Here is a 19,425-nt window from a genome sequence, read left to right as displayed (position 1 = left end):
TGACCTGTGTCTGTGTTATCTGAACAGCAGATGGTTGCCTTGTGTCAGATATGGATGCACAGTGGGGTTGCTTGAACTGTACTTTCATCAGCTGTACATGGTGGACATTTTGAGTTGGCAGCTCCCACTCACTGAGTGACAAACGATGGATACTGAAGCTCTATCCACTCTTAATTAGGCCAAAAAGGCTGCCGCAAGTTACTCCTTAAATTACTCCTGCAGATGATGCAACAGTGATGGTGACCAACAACCACCACTTTCTCAACTAAGCCCTGCTGCTCTTTGATAAGACTGGCTGCAACTGACATTTCACCGCTACTGCTACTTACTTTTCTCAATGCTTCCTTCTGCTCTGCTTGTCCCGTGGTGGCTGACTGCATTTACTAGACTCTTTCCATGCTATTCCCAGTGAGGAAACTTCTTAGTGTCTGCAATCTTAAGTTCACCTTCCTCTTAAAAGGCTGCAGATGATGAAACAGTAGCTGAAGATCACTCAAATGGTGTCCAGATGTCCATCATTCAACTGTCAAGAGGAGCATAGGCAGTAACATGTGTAAAGAAGGATTGTAATATAACAAAAAATGTATATGTAAGCCTATAGGCCCGTCCACACGATCGAGCAGTGCCCTCGAGCACAGGCGAACGGTCTGCCCGTTGACGGGCTTACCGCTTGTGCCCGCTGAAAAACTACTAGGGCACTGCTCGATCGTGTGGACGGGTCTTAAGATTTATCTTTAATGAATAAAATATACTAATCCTGTCTATTGTCTCAAAATCAGACTAAGTTTTAATGAGAAACACTGGTCCCCCATTCAACAAACACTTTTTTTTACAAATGCACTAACTTGTACATAGGGAGGGTCCAGTATCTGAAATGAAGGACTTACTCCTTGCATAGTAGAACATCATATGGCATGGCATGGTATACTTAGTCATTGCCACCAACATCCAACTATGATGACAGAACTGCAAGTGCATGCTGTGTCTCAATAGCAGCTTAGATACAAGCTGAGCCTGATGGGCTTAGTTTGGGATGCAAAAAGTTCTTGTTCTATGGAGGGTCTTCGGACCAAGAATGAATGTCATGCCACAGAAGCTGCACAGATATCTAGATCACCATTGAAAAGTACATAGCTACAAAGAAGAAAATTTTTATGAGGATCTGGAAGTAAGAATGAATAAACAAAACAAACGGTTGTAAATAGTTATGGGAGACTGATAACCTCCAAGTAGGAACCGATATATTGGCGAACTGGCAACTGACCTACCTGAATCTGCGTTTTGTTGGAAATAATAAAAGCAGAAAATGCTTAATAAGATTACAGTGAAAGCAGCACTAAAAGCAGGGCACCATACGCCAGAAAAAAACGATTCGTGTAATTTCTCTTAATTCCCGGCATCACTACACTCCCAAAACGAACCAGAAGCAACTCAAGAATAATCCAGTGAATGGTGATCAAGCTAGGGGGTAAACAGGCGCAAGACACTCCCGGTGAGGTACAAACGAGAGGCGCGGGGATGCTGCAAACTTATCAAATAGCGGGGCAAGGTGCGCCGCGTGTTGGGGTGCGGGATGACGTCGAAACAGTAATAACCAGGGATTAGCGAGGCCGACTACTTACTTTCTCCAGGAAGCAATCTCAGCACCCTCGGCAACCAGCGCGTAACGGTATCTAGGTTGATTGCTTGGGGTATGTGGTCATGGCGCCGCCACTACACTGGTCATGCTCGTATCTAGGAAACAAAAGTCTTTCCCAGTGAAGGAACTAAGAGGATTAGTCCTGCACGTGGCCACTACCATCATTTGGTTGTACTGAGAGGCTTATATTATTTTTTCTTTTTCTTTTTATAAAGCATTATTTTACAACAGGTATGTTACATGGAGCTCTGGCAGGGTAGCCTGTTGGTGTGGACGTGCGCGTGGTCACTGTTATGGGTGTACTGCTGGGTCACGTGGTGGAGGAGCAGTGCCTTCAGCCCCCGGACCGTGCACCCCTCAGCCCACATCCCCCCGACAGGCCAGGGCCTCAGGGTAACCTCTTTGCCCACCATGGCAACGTTAGTAAAGGCAGCGAGGGAGAACACGTCAACAGTAAATGATGCGGAAATATGGCTCTGGCTGAGGCGGGTGGAGGCCGCCGGTCTGCAGGTGGTGCTGGCTCGCCATGTGTGGCCTCAGCTGACCAACAGTAACCTGCTAGGGGAAGGCACCTACGGCAAGGTGTTCCAGATTCAACTGGCAGACATAAATTTTCCTATATGCCTGAAGTTGGCTAAGGGACCGCGACGGCGCGAAAACAACCTAACTGAGTGTGAAATGTTGGGCCACTTGCAGAACGTGAAGGGCGTGCCGCGCGTGCTCGGGGTTAGTCTGCAGCCTGACGCCTTCCTCATGACAATGCACGGCCACTGCACGCTCGCCGCCTGCCTCCGTCTGAGGAAGTTCCCGGAGGCGACGATGCTCCGCGTGCTGCGGGACCTGTGCGGCGTGCTGGTGCACATTCACCATCGTCGTCTTTGCCATAACGACATCAAAGTGAACAACGTGATGGTGGAGATGGGCACCAAAGGGAGCTTGGCTGTCACCCTGATCGACTTCGGTGTGATGACACCATACGGACGATACCCATTCCAATACGCGGGGAAAAGAAACATTAAACCTTTCTATGATCCTGAACTGATGCGTCGTGAAAGACGGTGCTCGGAGGCTACTGACATGTACTCCATGGGCTACCTCATACGGGTCATGATGTCCTGTTTTACGACGACACGCAAGCGTCTCCTCAATGTCTGTGCTCGCTCTCAAGGTCCAGCAAGCCAGCGCCCGACCTTCTCAGAGCTAGAGAACTTGATCAGGGCAATGGTGAAGTGAACCGCTTCCTGTTTATGAAACTTGCGACAATATGAGTGATTAAATAATTCATAAAATGATATAAACTTGCCCGTAGGTAAGTTTTAGCATTTTTAAAACTGGATTTCTCGCGCTCTCTCGCTCTCATTATCAGATGGAAAAGTCACGTAACATTTTCTATGGAATTATAATATTTTTTGAACACTAATACCCAGCGTTCGTTACCCACACATTACGGGTTATTGCAGTCAGTAACCTGTAGGATGCGAAACACTGTTTTATAGTCAGCAATGATCAAATGGGAAATTCCTAACATAAAAAATGTCAGGAACAGTTTCTAGCAAGGTTTACATTTAACATACATAGAGCATTGAGTCACAAAATTATATGGTTATTACTCTACTAACCAATCCTTGGGCCACGAGGCACCTCTGGTCCCGGCAGTGCTGGAAGCCCGAGGTGGAAGCCCTGCATCTCCTTGCTTGCTCACGTCTTGGGAACCCTCAGAGACCTGACTCTCCTTGCACTCAATATCCAGTCTGAAATATTTGTGTTCACATCACACGACAGAAAAAAAAAAAAAAAAAGGTCGTGAATACGTGTGATGAAAGTGATAAAAGTAATGACACATTGTATACTCGAGATATTGAACATAATCTGCACGTGCGTACCTACACACAGCTCTCACTTGCATCCACGTTAGTAGTTCGTCCCTCTGAGCCGCATGTTAGAATTGGGAGGATATACTGACTGCACTTCATTCCCTTCAGTTCCACTCCATATTGACTCAATGGGAATGGGAAAAAAAGTAAAACACCACTCCGGGCCACTATCTCACCTGTAGAGGGTGTTCACTCAGACACAGGATGAATTTTCACTTGTATTTTCGTGATGTATTTACAGTGCTATGTATAAACATCGTGGTCAGGGCTAGCTATGCTAAAATAATAACTATCAAATGTTTTCTATGTGGATTATTATAAAAATATCACATATTTACCTCAATATATATATTTACATCTCCAAATGTCCAAAACAGAGAAATGTATGTTCTGAATATGCTAATGTAGGCAGGAAACGCCGCTCTTTGCCCAGCCGGCCGTGAGGAAAAACTTCTAAGGGGAATAGTAGTAGTAATAATAATAATAGTAGTAATAATAATAATAAGTAATAGTAATAATAATCTATAGCCTCAAGTGATACTGAAGGAACATCGCCTGACTTCAGCATCAACAAAGTGTTTACGAGAAGCGGAGCGGCGGCGGACGTGACGGTCAAGCCTCCACCAGTCACAGGCCCAGCGGGAGTGGCGGAGTGCCTTCACCCACACAGACCCTCCCCTCGTGCGCTCACCCAACCTGTGGCTACGGACCCTCAACTGATGCTAAGTTAACAACACACTAGGAACCTCGTAATAAACCGCACACTAAAACAAACGTGACTACACATTTATCATCTACTTGAAACAAACAAAAAGAGTTCCTGGAGTTAAAAGTTTTGGTTAGTTCACTTGTGTCTCGCATCGCACGCCCCTCCCTCGTCCCGGCGGCTTGCTATTTTTGCAGTGAGGAAGAGTTGAAGGGTTAAACACTGTGCGCTAAGGGGACGGAGTGGTGAAAGGGAGAGGACACACACACACACACACACACACACACACACACACACACACAGACATTACCCCCAAAACTTCCTACCCATCATTACTTCCTTTTCTCTTTCCTCTTTCTCCTCTTCCCCAATTCTTTTTCTTTTCTTCTTCTTTTTTTCAGAATAAACCAAGCGGCCGATGATACAACTCTCTCTCTCTCTCTCTCTCTCTCTCTCTCTCTCTCTCTCTCTCTCTCTCTCCGTCCTATTAACGCCACTCACACTAACAAGCAAACACCATCGCATCATTCAGCCTTCAGCGCGTCAGAGGGCAACTACATGCCACGCACGCCTCCCGCAGCGCTCGGAGCGTCTAGAGGCGAAGCTTGAGTCGTCACGTCCACACCAACGCGTCTCACTGCACGAAATACTCAGTGAAGCGGATATCAAGGCTCCTAGTAGTGTACAGCTGACAATGATCCGAGTACCGATACGAGACTGACAATTTTGACCACAACTCCGAGTAAAGAAATAACGGAAATAGAAAAGGATTTGTCTTGATTGTCATTACCAAGCGTTGTTAGTTGTTCTCCTGTAAATTACTATTACCATTATCATTACTACGCTTATTATTACATAGTTTGCTTTGCCACGAGTATAAGAAAACATGGTGATTAAAAAAAAAGAGGTTAAGCTAGTCGGGCAAAAGAATGGCGCCCCCTAAGCCATCTCGAGGTTACTAAGGATACAGATTGAAACACACCCAGCACTTAACTGCGTCTCCTGATCATTGTATCTTCGTGTTCTTTACCTCGCTATCTCCCTAATGCCCACGAACACTCCCGGTGAGACGAAAACACACGAAGAAAATGTGGGGTCCTATGAAATGGTGAGAGCGCACGAAATGATGACTTGCCAGATCACTACTTGTGTGTCTGTGTGTGTGTGTGTGTGTGTGTGTGTGTTTCCCCTGGCGCCGACAAGCCACTACACACATCTTCAAATATAGCATCAATGATCAATTCTTACATTCTCGTTTTCAATGTTTTTCAAGAAATTTTGCTGTACTATTTTCTTTACTTGTATGTGTTCACTTCATTCATCTTCATCTTATCCTTCATTTCAGACATCTCATATTGCTACACATACACTTATCACATTCATTTGGATGCGTAACGCGGTGGTGTTTGGGAATATTAGTGTCACCTGTAGTGCATCGCGATAAGTGCTGCCGGAAAAGTGGACGCAGGTAAAGTGTACGTGTTATAATGTCCATGAAGGAACGCTGTGCTGCCTCCCGCCGAGCCCCCCGCTTGGCTATCTCACAGACACCCAAAACCTTCCCTGCCTCGGTGCATCCAGCCGGTCCTCGCTATACATTTCGTCACATTCCCAGCTGGTTCGCCAAAGTGAAAAAAACGATATATCTCACCGTCTATAAATATGGTTTGCCGGTAAATCAATTATAAATGAAAATGCTTTTTCTTTTAACAACCACCCAACAGTTGGCTCCTTGACTATTCCATCAGCTGTGTCCATGACGATGATACCGATATCAAAGTCATAAAAATCCACAAAATTACACAAACACAGAAACACCATCTTACTGCGAGGAACAATGGATACGCAACCTGGCAATTCCTCACTCCATGCCAAACAACCTTTAACTACGAATTCAAAGCCAGAATCACACAGCCAAATACACAAATTAGAGATTACAAACACCACTTATGCTAAGTGTCTAATTTTGTCCTGATGACTTACAGGTACAGCAGGCCGGGGCGGGGCAACGAAGAGCCTAGATGCACAACTCACTTCACCGTCTTGTGTGTTTGGTGCCGGCTTGGTGGACTGTGGACCGAGCGGCAGGGAGGCAGGCCAGCCCTGCTTGGCGAGGCGGCCGCCAGGGGCCGGGGAGAGGGTAGTGTGGCCCTTTCTCACTAGAGGGAGGTTAGACTGTTTTCAAGTAGTCTTGTGCTTAGTTTTGACGCGCTTCATACAAGCCAAAAAGTGGGTCAGAGTGGGACTCAACCATTGGGTAAATTAGTAATATTTGCGGCAGTGCCTCGGCCCCCCACGCTGCGGGGACGGGATGCCCTTGAGAGCAATTGCAAAGCAATACAATAAATGGCAGCGTATAAATATTTTTGTGATTTTTTCAAGAGAATAACCAACACCCTAGAAATATCACCCCAGGATAGGCTTCAAAATATTAGATTTTTTTTTGTTTGATTTCCTTGTTAGGTTCTATAAGACCTTACCTACACAGTAACCCGACTACTGGCTGGTGGCCGGAAACAGAAGTGGGAGAGACGCGATTTGAATGCAGTGACGACAAAATGAAGAGTGAATCAAGAGTGACGTGGTCAGTCTGGCCTCGGCGGCCCGGCAGTGGCCGCCGAGGTGAAGAGTCAGTCTTGCGAAGGCACTGACAACAAATCAAGGTTAAGACTATCAGTATGAACCACTGCTCCATTCCCCTTCACTCGTTACCTGTGTCTGGGGTTGCTGTTGATCACCAGGTGCACGCACGAATCCTGCCCCAGGGGAGTGTGCTGCACAGGTGAGCCCGGCGGCGTGACGCTTGTTTCAAGCACTAGCAAAACGTAGACTCCTGAGATGACCTGCGTCAAGTTGCGTCACTGGCTTACCTTGGGGCTCGTGAGGCGGCCCGAGGTAAGCCTGCCGAGCCACCTGGGCACAGCCACGCCCGTGGTGCTCAGAGCTCACTCAGGTGCACTACGTAGTGTGACACAAGGGTTATAATACAGCACACATGTGTAATCAAATCCCTAAAAACACGTCTAAAATGAGCCTGTACTTGCTCGAAACGACAAAACGTGACCAATTGAACAATAAATAGTTTTTTTTTTTGGTTAAGATGCCAAAAATGTTTTTCATTGGCAATTTGAATGATCATAAAACAATACACTATTGGTTATGAAATACAACAGAATACAGCTCTTCTAAGGGAGAGGGATGCGAGAGGGCCGCGCGCCGCAGCCGTGCTCCGTGCCGCCAACCTGGGGAGCAGGCCAGGGGCGTCACACCTGCTGCCAGTCATTACCACCTGGAGGTGCGACAGATGTCTTTACTGCCTTGCCTCGGCATTTGGATAGGGTGAAGTTCCTTTTCAGCGTGGGTGAAGAGTGGTTGGTGCACTGCGATCGTTCAGTGCTTGGCGGAGGCACCGAGCGGCCGCGTCTCGCCCCTCCCAGGCTACTCAACAAAAAGGTTTCGAAACGAGATTCACTCACATGTTTCTAATGCTTCTTCACTACTGGTGGTCCTCATAGAGGCTAGAGCTGTGTGATATGCAAGAGTCATGAATGATGCGTATTTTTCTTCCACGCAAGAAGGTATGAAAACCCAACTACGGAGAGAACCTTGGAGTGTTCAACCGGACGCAGCTGGCTGACTAATCTGCTCACTCCCTGCGGTGAAACTCGAAAGACTTGCTTTTTCTCTCTGCAGGAAATTCTTCTGCGCACGAGTTCCGAAAATAAATCTATTTATATGTATCTATAACTGCTGTCCGACGGAAGGGACCAACGTGAAGGGCGTCGGGGGGCCGGCCTTGAGGCGTCACTAGCTGGAGAACCTCATGTAGCCTCCGTTGCTCGGCAGGTCGTCCTCGAACCCTGGCGTCGACGCGTTAGTCTGGGTGTTCCAGACGCCGCCGTTAACGTCGATCGGAGATATTCCTCCGTTGATGCCGCCGTTGCTAAGGCCTCCGTTGACGCCGCCGTTCATCCCGAGGGTCATGCTGCCGTTGAAGCTGCCGTTGGGCGTCTCTGCGATCTGAGGATTGGGAGAGGCAGAGTGTCACCTTTGTGAGGGGCACAAAACACATTGATGGCCAAGCAAAGCAATTATTTGTGTGTGTGTAACAATAATAATCTTGTGCTTCAACGTTCTCCTGCCTCAAAATCTCACCAACAACAAGATACAGAACACCTTCCTCTCCCTTACCTGCACGGTGTCGCCATTCTGCTCGCGGATGTATGACGGGTTCTCGAAGGAGATGCGTCCATTACTGGATGACTTGGCGCCCAGAAGGTTTCGTTTACGTGCCACGACGACGCCCGCCACGACACCGATGCACAGCAGGACGACCACCACCACCGTGATCTCCACCACCACGTTGGAGCCTGAGGAAGAAGACAGCAAAATAAGTAAAAAGAAAAAAAAGAAGAAAAAACGCGTTGCTGCTTCCTCGACTAATCTCGTGCTGCACTTCACATTTTAAGTGATAAAGCAAACCATTATTCGTCTGCCTGATGTATAAAAAAAGTCTGGGTCTATGACCGAACACACACACACACACACACACACACACACACACAGGCAAAGTTAAGACTGTTGTGCCAACACGCTGTTACCGTTTGGTGAAGCTGTAGGGGAGATGTGTGTGTGTGTGTGTGTGTGTGTGTGTGTGTGTGTGTGTGTGTGAGAGAGAGAGAGAGAGAGAGAGAGAGAGAGAGAGAGAGAGAGAGAGAGAGAGAGATTGTATATCTCTCCATATCCGATAAACACCAACGCTCTCTTTCTTGGAAATATATATTTTTTCTCTTAAAGACAAACACTCTTCCGCTCACACATCAACACTGCTTCAGACACCCGACGCTAGAACGGGCGTAGCATATAACGATAGATGACTGGACAACAAGGGATGGTATTGTCAGTAAATGCTATATTCCATCAGGCAGGATGTTAAAATTTTTCAAGAGCACACTTATATTGCGCAAGGAAGGAAATAAGTAAGTGAGCGTTAAAAAAAAAAGGACTAACGGAACCGCAATCGTAGTTCCTAACCCGATTCAGCTCAACTCGACCTAAGAAGACATTCCCTCGGGAGTCAACTTGAGTCATTAAGCAAATACGCAGACTACAAAGGGTCGTTAATTACCGCGGGAGTAGCTAATGCAGTTTTAGATGACTAACGACACTAACGACGTACGCGGCTTCGTCAGAATGGGAAGACGAACGAGGAGCTTACCGGCCTAAGTGCACGCAGACCACGCTTCGCCGGGCCTCGGGGGAAAGACAGATATGGGTTCCCTTTCCCCTCCATATTCTTAAACGTATCTGGCTCCCACTTAAGACTGTTTTCCAAGGCCACAGAGAAGATTAACAGGGTTTTCAACGGTAAGTTTCCCGTGCAAGATGTTCAAGAAGTCGGGTAAAAGTATCACTAGGATCACAAAACAGGCTATGAAAAGCTAGCGTATTCTCCGAGAGGCATCTCAAACAAGCGAACCGAGGAGCCAATATGTTTAAGAATACGAGCTTTAGTTTGCTCCAGTTCGCTTCATCTCGCTCACGCTCATCAGTGAACACGCGTACGCAAGACTTTCTCTGTGTGGGGTGAATATGCAAGAAGGGCGAGGTGTATCAAGACAAGGAAGCAGGAAGCCGTAAGATATAATGGAAAGAAGGGAGGGAGACGGAAGGAGAAGGGAAGGAGGTGAATGGGGAGTATTAGGAGGAGGAGCGTTAGGATAAAAAGAGGTTTAAGTGGCATAAAGAGCGTCAAATCTACGGGAACAAATGTGAGGATGGGAAGGGAAGCGAGGAGGAGAAGGAAGCATTAAGTCAGCGTTAAGAGAGAACTGCAGTCTTGGGAGAGGTGATTTATGAGAGAGAGAGAGAGAGAGAGAGAGAGAGAGAGAGAGAGAGAGAGAGAGAGAGAGAGAGAGAGAGAGAGAGAGAGAGAGAGAGAGAGAGAGAGAGAGAGAGAGAGAGAATATTATAATGAAATACCTCACTCGAGTATTAACCATTGACAGCATCAGCGAAAATGGGAAAAATAATACGTGGAAATGACAAAAAAGGAGGAGGAGGAGGAGGAGGAAGACGACGAGGAAAAAGAAGTGTAGAACAAAAAATGAGGATGTGTGTGTGTGTGTGTGTGTGTGTTTGGGGGAGAGGGGGAGGTGAAGGAAGCAAAATTTCAGTCCTGTGTTGTGGTACAGGAACCGTTCAGAAAGTAGGTGTGCACTCAGCCTATGGCACATCTTCCTTCCTGCGTTGTAACTCCCTTGAAGGTCGGTACATGCCTCCGTTAATGATGCCCAAGACCTATATACACATTCAGTTTATCGACACCTTAATATACACGTACATTCCTTTTAGAACCCCAAGTTAATATCGATTTTCTACACATATATCCGTAAAAATGAAGACCCCTCAGATTAACTCATTGGAAAAATTCTTCTCTCTTCCACTGCTGGTTAATTAATTCTCGGTGTTTTCAGCGCGGTATTAATTTGACTCCATCGAAGACCCACACGCCCATAATTAGAAGACCTACATCTCCTTTTCCTGATCACCCTGATATATTTTCAAATAACAATGCGGTTTAAAATATGTAATCTTTAAAATTACCGGGTGTGCCTTGAGACGCTTGACTAACTTGTGAGTCGTGTGGCTTTATCAGTCTTTGAGAAAACTGGTCTTCGCGAGTGTACACAGACCTTCACTAATGGCGGCAATATATTGAATTCCTTTCATAATCTTCTTGGCACGCTTTGAATACGGCTCTTTGGTATTTGCCTCCGCTGCAGACTCTCCTTCAAAGCCCTTGAGCCGGGCGTTGAATCAGGCCAAATATTTTAATTTGTAATCCAGACATTAATCTTGAGCGCCGCCGCCTTGTTGGTTGTCTTCTTTGTGTAAGATATTCAATAATCACAGTCGTCCATGACATTTAAAACTCTCGCCACCTTTCCAGCAAACTGAAAGACAGGTTTGCTTTAAAGTAATATGATTTGGCATTTTCCGCTATGCATTTTAACACTACCAATTTTTCTAGGAACCTTAGTTTTATACAAAGAAAATAGAGAACTCGCTTTGTAATAACGTTATCATTGCTGAGAACCTGGCATAAGTCTTGGCCTATAATAATAATAATAATGATAATAATCTATAGTACACAATAATTATAATGATGATGGTAATTATTAATGGATACACTTCACTCTTTCTTTTCCTTCTTGACTCAGGTGATTTGCGTGTGTTAGGCGAGACGTTAGGGAGCGTTAGTGTGTCCTGCAGGTAAACAGTTCATCCCTTCACTAAGAGCTAACGACTCACGGATGCGGGACGTCAAATTTAAGTCAGAATATTAAAGTTCGTCTCTTCCCGAGTGTGCACGAGATGAACAAACATTTCACACACACGGCGCCGCCCCTCCGTGCCCTGACCTCGCCTCCTCCTCCTCCTCCTCCTTTTTGAAGAACAAGGGATTGAACAAAGTAAAAGAACGATCTTTAAATTCTGGGAAATACGAAAGAAAAAGATAAAATCAATATAGTGAAGCCAAATCAGAAATAAGACCCAGACCCAGACCACAAGACCACAGTATCAAGATCACATCAGGAAGTGCCGATCCAAAGGCAAGACTTCCGCTATCTACCTGAACCTGAACCTGAACCTCCTCTCATCTCCTTTCCCTTTACAGATAAGAAATTATTTCCACCGTCTGGGTATTGATCTGTCCCTAGTGAGTGGGGAGGAGGAGGAGGAGGAGGAGGAAGATGATGAAAAAGAAGAGTATAAGAAAAAGAGATGAGGATGAGGATGTGAGCGACGGAGGGAAGAGGAGGAGGAGGAGGAGGAGGAAAAGGAAAAGGAAGAGGAAAATGATGATGAAAGAATACAAAAAAAAAGAAAGAATGAGAGGAGGTAAAAGAAAAGGAAGATGATGATGAAATAATACAAAAAACAACAACAAAAAAAAAAAAAAGAATAAGGGGAAGTGGGGTAAGGAGAGGAGGAAAGGGATGGGGAGGGGCGGGAGGGGAGGAGAAGCAGGAGAGGGCATCTTCATCACTGCTGGCGGGTCTTAATCAGTCCTCCTTCACCGTAAACTCCCGCCGCGCCGCCTATCACAGATCCACTTCCGCGCGATGGGAATCAATAAAGAGGCATCGGAGGACCAGAGACACACGCGAGACAGGGCCAACCCGCGCCATTTGACAGCCCAACCTCTTGGCGTCTGGAGGAGCTTAATCAGCGCGCGAGACTGACGTTCACTAATGATCCGCTGCCGCCGCCACAGATACTCCCTCTCTCCTTCCTTCCCTTCCTGCTGTGTCTCTCTCTTGTTCCTTCTCTCTCTCTGTCTGTCTGTCTACTTTGTTCCTTTCCTCCCTGTTTACTCTATTCCCTCTTTTTTCTCTCTCTCATGTTTCTAATTCTCCCTTTCTTTCTCTCTTTCTTGTGTGTCTGTCTCTACTTTGTTCTTTTTCTCTTTCTTGTGTCTCTCCTTCCTTCTCTCTTGCGTCTCCCTCCTTCTCTACTCTGTTCCTTCCCTCCCTCTTGCAACTCCTTTTATTCCTTCCCTCTCTCTTGTGTCTTTCTTTTCTCTCTTCGTTACTTCCCTCCTTCGTTCTTGTGTCTCTTCCTCTCTGCTCAGTTCCTTCACTCCTTCCTGTATCTTCTTCCTTAATCAGTTCCTTCCCTCTTTCCTGTCCCTCTCCCTCGCTACTCGGTTTCCTTCCTCCCTCTCTCTTCCTTTCCGTATCTGATTCCTCCTCATCCCGCTGCCTCTGTCACCCATCACCAACCCGCCATGTCCTTCTCGCCCTGTTCTCTCCCTCTTCAATCAGCCCCAACAAGATACGAGTTCGCAGGGAGGGGGAGAGGGCCCTCGGGATTGGAGAGACAAACCGCCTAGTGGGTAGTTGGCTTCATCACCAGGCTTCCTCAGACTTCCGACCGCCTCAAATCCACTATTGTATTCGGCCGCTTCGTCAGAACTTCGGAACGGAGTTAGGATGTATCTCACCCGATTAACTTGACTAACTCGACGACGCGGCGACTCCCGGCGATAACCAACTGTACAGCGCTCCCGTCTCCGCCACTGTGATCTCTCTTTTTTCTTCTCCTCTCATCTTCAATGGTTGTCAGGCAGAAGAGCAACGAGCCGGCGCCGCATCAGTCTCACACACACATTTCCCGCCGTCCGCATCACTCGCCCCTCGCTGTCACTCTCTTCCTCATCCCCGACATGCCGAGCTGGAATCCTCTTTCCCAGACGGTCTGATCGTTCTCGACAGGGCGTAAGGGTACTAGAGCGTCTTCAAAGTCGGGGGAAATTGGTATATTTTTTTGCGTCATTGGAGTGTCATTGCTTACGTACTTACTGGAACTTCCCCCACTATATCTCTCCTTTGCCTGGTTGATCATAACTAGAGGAAGAAATCCGGCAAATGAAGGAGGAAGCAGATACGGAGAGGGAAGAAAGGAGGAAGCAGATACGGAGAGAGAAGAAAGGAGGAAGCAGATACGGAGAGGGAAGAGAGGAAGCAGATACGGAGAGGGAAGAAAGGAGGAAGAAAGGAACATAATAGAGAGACACAAGGGAACAAAAGATGGAGGGAAGGATAGGGAGCGAAGGAGGGAGGAATGAACAAAATACAGAGATACACAAATATAGACGAAAACAAGTACAGAGAGGAAAGGAGAAAGGAACAAAAAAGAGACACAAGGAAGCGAAAGTAGGAGGAAGGGAAGAAGGACAGCGAGTAGGCATGAAGTAAATGTATGAGGAGGGAGAGAGAGGCACAGGGGAGCTTCTTCAGGCAGGTGGGCGTGGCTTACCTGGCGTGGAGGCCCAGGTGACGGAGCTGCCGCCGGGGTGGTGGTTGAAGGTGGCGGTGCGCGTGAGGACGGAGGTGCCCTTGTGGTTGCCCGCCTTCACGGCCACCTCGTAGATCTCGCCCTCCTTCAGGCCCTCGATGAGCAGCTCCGTGGCCGCCGTGTCGTTCTTGTGGGCCTCGCGGTGACCCTTGATGCGCCAGAACACTCTGAGGACGAGGAAAATGGTCATCGTCTAGTTCTCATTTGAGCCTATTTTGTTCCTTCCCTGATTTCCTCTCTGTATCTGCTGCCTGCTTCTCTAGCCCTCTTCCTCTCTCCTTCTCTCCCTTCCGATATCTCTTCTTTCCTTCTTTTCCTATCAATTGTGTCTATGTCGTTCCTTCTCTGACTTCCTCTATGTATCTACTTCCCCCTTCTCTAGCCATCTCTCTGTACTCTTCCTCCTTCTCTAGCCCTCTAGCACTCTTTCTTTCTCCTTCTCTCCCTTCCGATATTTCTTCCCTCCTTCTTTCCCTTCCAATTGTGTCTATTCTGTTCCTTCCCTGACTTCCTCTCTATATCTGCTTCCCCTTCTCTCGCTTTCTCTCCGCTCTGTTCCTTCCTTCCCTTCTTCCTGTATCTGTTCCCTTCCTTCTCTACTCACCGGTACAGCTCGACGGCCGCGGGATTCTTGGCGGGCGGCTTCCAGGACACAGTGGCGGACGTGGCGCTTGTGCTGGAGATCTGGACCTCGAGGGGGGGCCCGGGCAGGAACTCTGGAAGGGGGTGGAGAGAGGGGCGAGATTGAATTAAGTGTGGTCTCTGAGGAAGCGTTAATAGTAGGAGGAAGAGGAGGAGCAGGAGGAGGGAGAGGAGGGCAAGGAGTATAGGCCATGACAGTAAGCAGAATCACAAATCGGAAGCGTGCACGTGTGTCTTAGTAGGGAGAGGATGGCTTGAAGGGAAGTGAAGGGATGGGAAAGGAAGGGGAAGGAAGGAAATGAAAGGGAGGGAGGGGAAGGAAAGGAAAAGGAAGAGAAAGAGAGGAGAGAAATGGAGAGAAGGGAAGGGAAGGGGAGGGAAGAGAATGGAGGGGTGGAGAAAAGGTTAGGGGAAGCGAGGGGAAGTGAGTTTAGCAGCAAAGCAAAGTAAAGGGAAGGGAAGACGAAAGAAAGGTAAGGAAATGAAAGATGAAGGAAAACTTAAAAGAGGAAAAGAACGGAAGTGAAGGCAAGGAGATCTAAGGGATGAAGGAGCATAGACTAGCGTGGAGGCGAGATGGCTGGCGTTACCTTGTCCCTCGTTGAAGCAGGAGATGATGACAGGTGCCCAGCGCAGCTCACACAGGTGGATGTGCGGCACAGGCTCTCCGCGGCACCAGTCGAGGCACGGGCGCGGCACCCTGTTCTTACTGCAGCAGCTCCGGTGGTCCGACCCGTCTGCTTGTGAGTGAGTGTGTGAATGGGATGAAGACAGGGAAGGTCATTCATACACCTACTCAATATTCTTTTAGTGTAGTGACTTGTGTATTTAAACATTAATTAGATAAAGACCTCAAATTTACTGTCCTATACTATATCTTAATTCGCCAGTCTTTGCCTTACTACGTGGACCACTGCTTTCCTCTTCCTCCTCGTCTTCCTTCTCCTTTCCTGCCCTTACGTCTTGAACCTCCCGCCAACCTTCCGTCCCTCTCACATCTTCCTCCTCCCCAAACCTTCCCTTCCTTCCACATCCTCCTCCTTCCATCGCCGTTGCCTTCCTCCTCCCCCAACCTTTTCTCCCTCCCACGTCCTCCTCGTCCACAACCTTCCCGTCCTCCCACGTCTTCCTCCCCCCGCCGCCATCGCGTCTCCCCTCGCGCCACCTGCCTCGTGAGCGCCTCGCCTAATGGCCCGACGGATGCATGCAAACCTTCCTTAGGGAATTATCGCAATCACATTCCAGGCGTGAAGCTCCTTGTCGGCGATTATACCCGTGTGGAGCTCCAATTAAGAGTGGGGGGGTGGGGGGACGGGTTGAGTGTGTTTGTGTGTGTGTGTGTGTGTGTGTGTGTGTGTGTGTGTGTGTGTGTGTGTGTGTGTGTGTGTGTGAGTGGCTCTCCAATTGCACACTACAGTCACTGCTACTTACAATTTACTACGAAACCTTCCCCAAAACATAGACTGACTTACTGACTAAATGACTAACTGATTGACTGAATGACTGACTAACTGACTGACTGATTGACTGACTGACAAACTGATTGACTGACTGACTGACTGACTGACTGACTAACCCATCGAGGCGCCAAACTCCCTGACGAGGCGGATCAAAGACTTCCATATTTTCACCCGGACTTTTTTTTTTCACCAACACATGCAAGAAAGGCCACCTGGGCGCCTCCTTGATTACAGGTGTGGCCAGGTAAAGCGAGGCAGGCAAAAACGTGTGTCAAGGGGCCGAGGGAGGGAGGGAGAGAGGGAGGAGAGGACGAGAGGCAGGGCATGTAAGAGTAGGAAGGAGAAAGAAGAAAAAAAAAATAACTTCATCTTTTATCTTGAAATCTAAAAGCATTGCAACACTCCGCATCTTTGTAGTTTTTTTTTGTCCTTCTTTCTTTCCCTTTTCCTTTTTTCTTTTCTTTCCTTGTTTTTCGTTTTTCCATTCCTTCCTTCCTTCCTACATGCATTCACTCGCTCCTTTTTGCTTTCTCTCCTTTCTTTTTTTTCTCTCTCGCTTCCTACTTTCTCTCCCCTATCTATCTTTCGTGTCCTTTCCCTCTCCTTCCCTCTCTCGTACCTTTCTTTCCCTCTCCTTCTCACTCTCGTAACTTCCTTTTCCTTTCCTTTCCTTTTTCATACCCTTCTTTTCCTCAAATTCTCTCTCTTACCCTTCTGTCCCTCTTCTCTCTCTTTCTCTCTCGTACTCTTCTCTCCCTCTCCTTCTCTCTCTAATACCTCCCTTTCCGTCTTCTTGTCTCTATCGTAACCTCCTCTCCTTCTCCTCTCTCTCTCTCTCTCTCTCTCTCTCTCTCCTCTTCTCTCTCTCTCTCTCTCTCTCTCCTCTTCTCTCTCTCTCTCTCCTCTTCTCTCTCTCTCTCTCTCTCTCTCTCTCTCTCTCTCTCTCTCTCTCTCTCTCTCTCTCTCTCTCTCTCTCTCTCTCTCTCTCTCTCTCTCTCTCTCTCTCTTGCACCCTCCTTCCCTTCCTCTCTCTTCCCACCAATCAAGTCAAACAAGACGCCGATCCTACATACCCGCGGCGCACTTCATCAGCTTGCCGAAGTCTGGGATGCACTCCTCCCTGTTCATCACGCTCTCGAAGTTCAGCTCGTCGAAGGCGCACGCTTCCATGCAGGTGTCCGTGACGTTACTGTCGATGCAGCACTCAGTCACGTCCACCTGCAGCTTCACCGGCATCGTGAGTTCCACCTGAGGGAAGGAAAAAGTTTCGTTTAGTCGGCGCAACATCTGTGGTCATATGCCCCTGAGGGAAGGAAGGAAGGGAGAAGGAAGGGAGTGAGTAGGTGTTTGTGGGTGAGGGTGACGAAGGGAATGAGAGGTGTGAGGTGTGTGGCTATTTAATGGGGGGGGAGGGGGGGGTAATGATGGTGGTAGTGGTGATCAAGTGGTGTAGAATGGTGTGGTGTGGTGGTGCTTTTGTGGTGTGGTATTGGTATTGGTGAAGTTAGTGATGGTGATAATGGTTGTGGTGAGGCTATCGATGGTGATGGTGATGATAATGATGATGATTCTGGTGATGATGATCATGACGAAGATATTGATGAAAACGAAAATGGGAAGGAGGAGGAAAACGTGAAAGGTAAAACTAAGGTAAGACAAGTGATAATGAGGGAAAGAAAAGGAGGGTGATAAAAAAATATGGAAAAAAAATACAAAAAAATGCCGATGCTGTTGATGATAATAGTGAGCCACAGAGAAATAGATGAAAAATTAAGAAAAACAACAAGCACAACAACGACAAGAGCAGCATCAACGAAGAGTCGAGGCGTGGGAGGGCGGAGGAGAAGAGAAAACGTTGAGAACAGGGGAAGGAGGACAAAAGAAGAAAAAAAGAAAAGAAACCTTTGCACCTAAAATAAGAAGAAAAAATAAAAACCGTGTGAAAGCAAGCAAGAATTCACAAAGCAAACATCATAGTCTCTCTCTCTCTCTCTCTCTCTCTCTCTCTGAAACACACACACACACACACACACACACACACACACACACACACACACACAGTGTTATTTGCTAAAAATTTAGTTGTGAGAGAGAGAGAGAGAGAGAGAGAGAGAGAGAGAGAGAGAGAGAGAGAGAGAGAGAGAGACTATAACTCATGACAGAGAACAAAGGAATAAATTAAATGCGAGGCCTCGTTCAATGCTACGCCCCAAAAATTGAACAACAACAACAACAGCAGCAGCAAAAACTCGACAAATGTGAAGAAAGCAAACAAACAAACAAACAAACATACAAACAAACCATCCTCTTTTATCCACACACACACACACACACACACACACACACACACACACACACTATCATCATTACCATCACTATCATCATTACCATCACTATCATCAACATCATCATCATCATCATCATCATTGCTGCGAGGGAGTGAAAAAAAGGCGAGCACAGCGCAAGAAACGATGAAACGCGGATGAAAACTCTATTGAACATCAAACAGGAGTAGCCCGTCGACTTAATAATCGTTTTAGTGGCAAAGCAGAGGCTGGGGAACTGATAGAGAGAGGGGAGGAAAGGAGAGAGGGAAAGAAGGGTGAGAGGGAAATAGAGAGGGAGTGATGGTAGGAAGGGTGAGAAAAAGAGGAATAACGAGACAAAGACGTATGGAGAAACAGAAGAAAGGAAAGAAAGAAAAGAAAGGAACAGATAGTTGATTGGAGGTTTGTAGAGAGAGAGAATGGAGAGGAGAGGAAGGGTGGGAAACATAGAGGAATAAAGGGCGACAAAGATGTATCGATAAAAACGAAAGAAAGGAAAGAAAGAGTAAAAGGAGGGGACAGATATTTGATTACAGGTTGAGGGTTGAGATAAAAGGAAAGAAAACGATGCAATTTTAGGGGAAGCAAAGACAAGTATAGAAGGGAATGAAACAAGGAAGGAAGAACACAGTGAAGCAAAGTAGGAAAATGGGAAAGGAAGGGAGAAGGGACTGGAAAAGGAGGAATAAAAGAGGTCGCAGAAAACTCTCTAAAAATGGAAGAGGCGGAATTGAGACTTGAAGGTGCAGTAAAAATGGTGTTGATGTGAAGAAGGGGAAAAAAGGAAAGGAAAGGAAAGAAAGGCAAAAACAAAACAAAAAAACAGAGTGAGTGATTGAGGGTGAAATGAGCCAAAACAAAATGAGAGAAAAATGAGGGAATAAAACTGGATGGGAGAGAAAAAAAGAAGGAT

The 19,425-nt window shown here is 47.0% G+C and overlaps 1 protein-coding gene across 8 annotated transcripts in view; it reads right to left on the bottom strand.

Annotated features, from left to right (window-relative positions):
• The window catches only part of LOC127004201 (Ig-like and fibronectin type-III domain-containing protein 1), a 289,306-nt gene that overhangs the window by 455 nt on the left and 269,426 nt on the right, over positions 1–19,425 (bottom strand). For 3 of the 8 annotated variants that reach the window (XM_050871723.1, XM_050871721.1, XM_050871722.1), the window contains 8 exons: positions 17,259–17,433; positions 15,316–15,462; positions 14,688–14,799; positions 14,045–14,250; positions 8,411–8,589; positions 6,203–8,239; positions 3,259–3,390; positions 28–523 (listed from right to left, as the gene is read on the bottom strand). In XM_050871723.1, coding sequence (XP_050727680.1) covers positions 8,027–8,239; positions 8,411–8,589; positions 14,045–14,250; positions 14,688–14,799; positions 15,316–15,462; positions 17,259–17,433 — 1,032 coding nt within the window. In that variant the 3' untranslated portion in view covers positions 28–523; positions 3,259–3,390; positions 6,203–8,026. Of the gene's footprint in view, positions 1–27; positions 524–3,258; positions 3,391–3,522; positions 3,690–3,718; positions 8,240–8,410; positions 8,590–14,044; positions 14,251–14,687; positions 14,800–15,315; positions 15,463–17,258; positions 17,434–19,425 lie in introns of those variants that run through there. The other 5 variants (XM_050871717.1, XM_050871715.1, XM_050871718.1 and 2 more) reach the window with 4 other exon arrangements.

The sequence above is a fragment of the Eriocheir sinensis genome, chromosome 27, assembly GCF_024679095.1.
Source record: "Eriocheir sinensis breed Jianghai 21 chromosome 27, ASM2467909v1, whole genome shotgun sequence".
In the NCBI taxonomy this organism is placed as follows: domain Eukaryota; kingdom Metazoa; phylum Arthropoda; class Malacostraca; order Decapoda; family Varunidae; genus Eriocheir; species Eriocheir sinensis.
The sequence above is the reverse complement of the archived record's forward strand: the minus strand, read 5'-3'. Positions and strand labels throughout refer to the sequence as shown.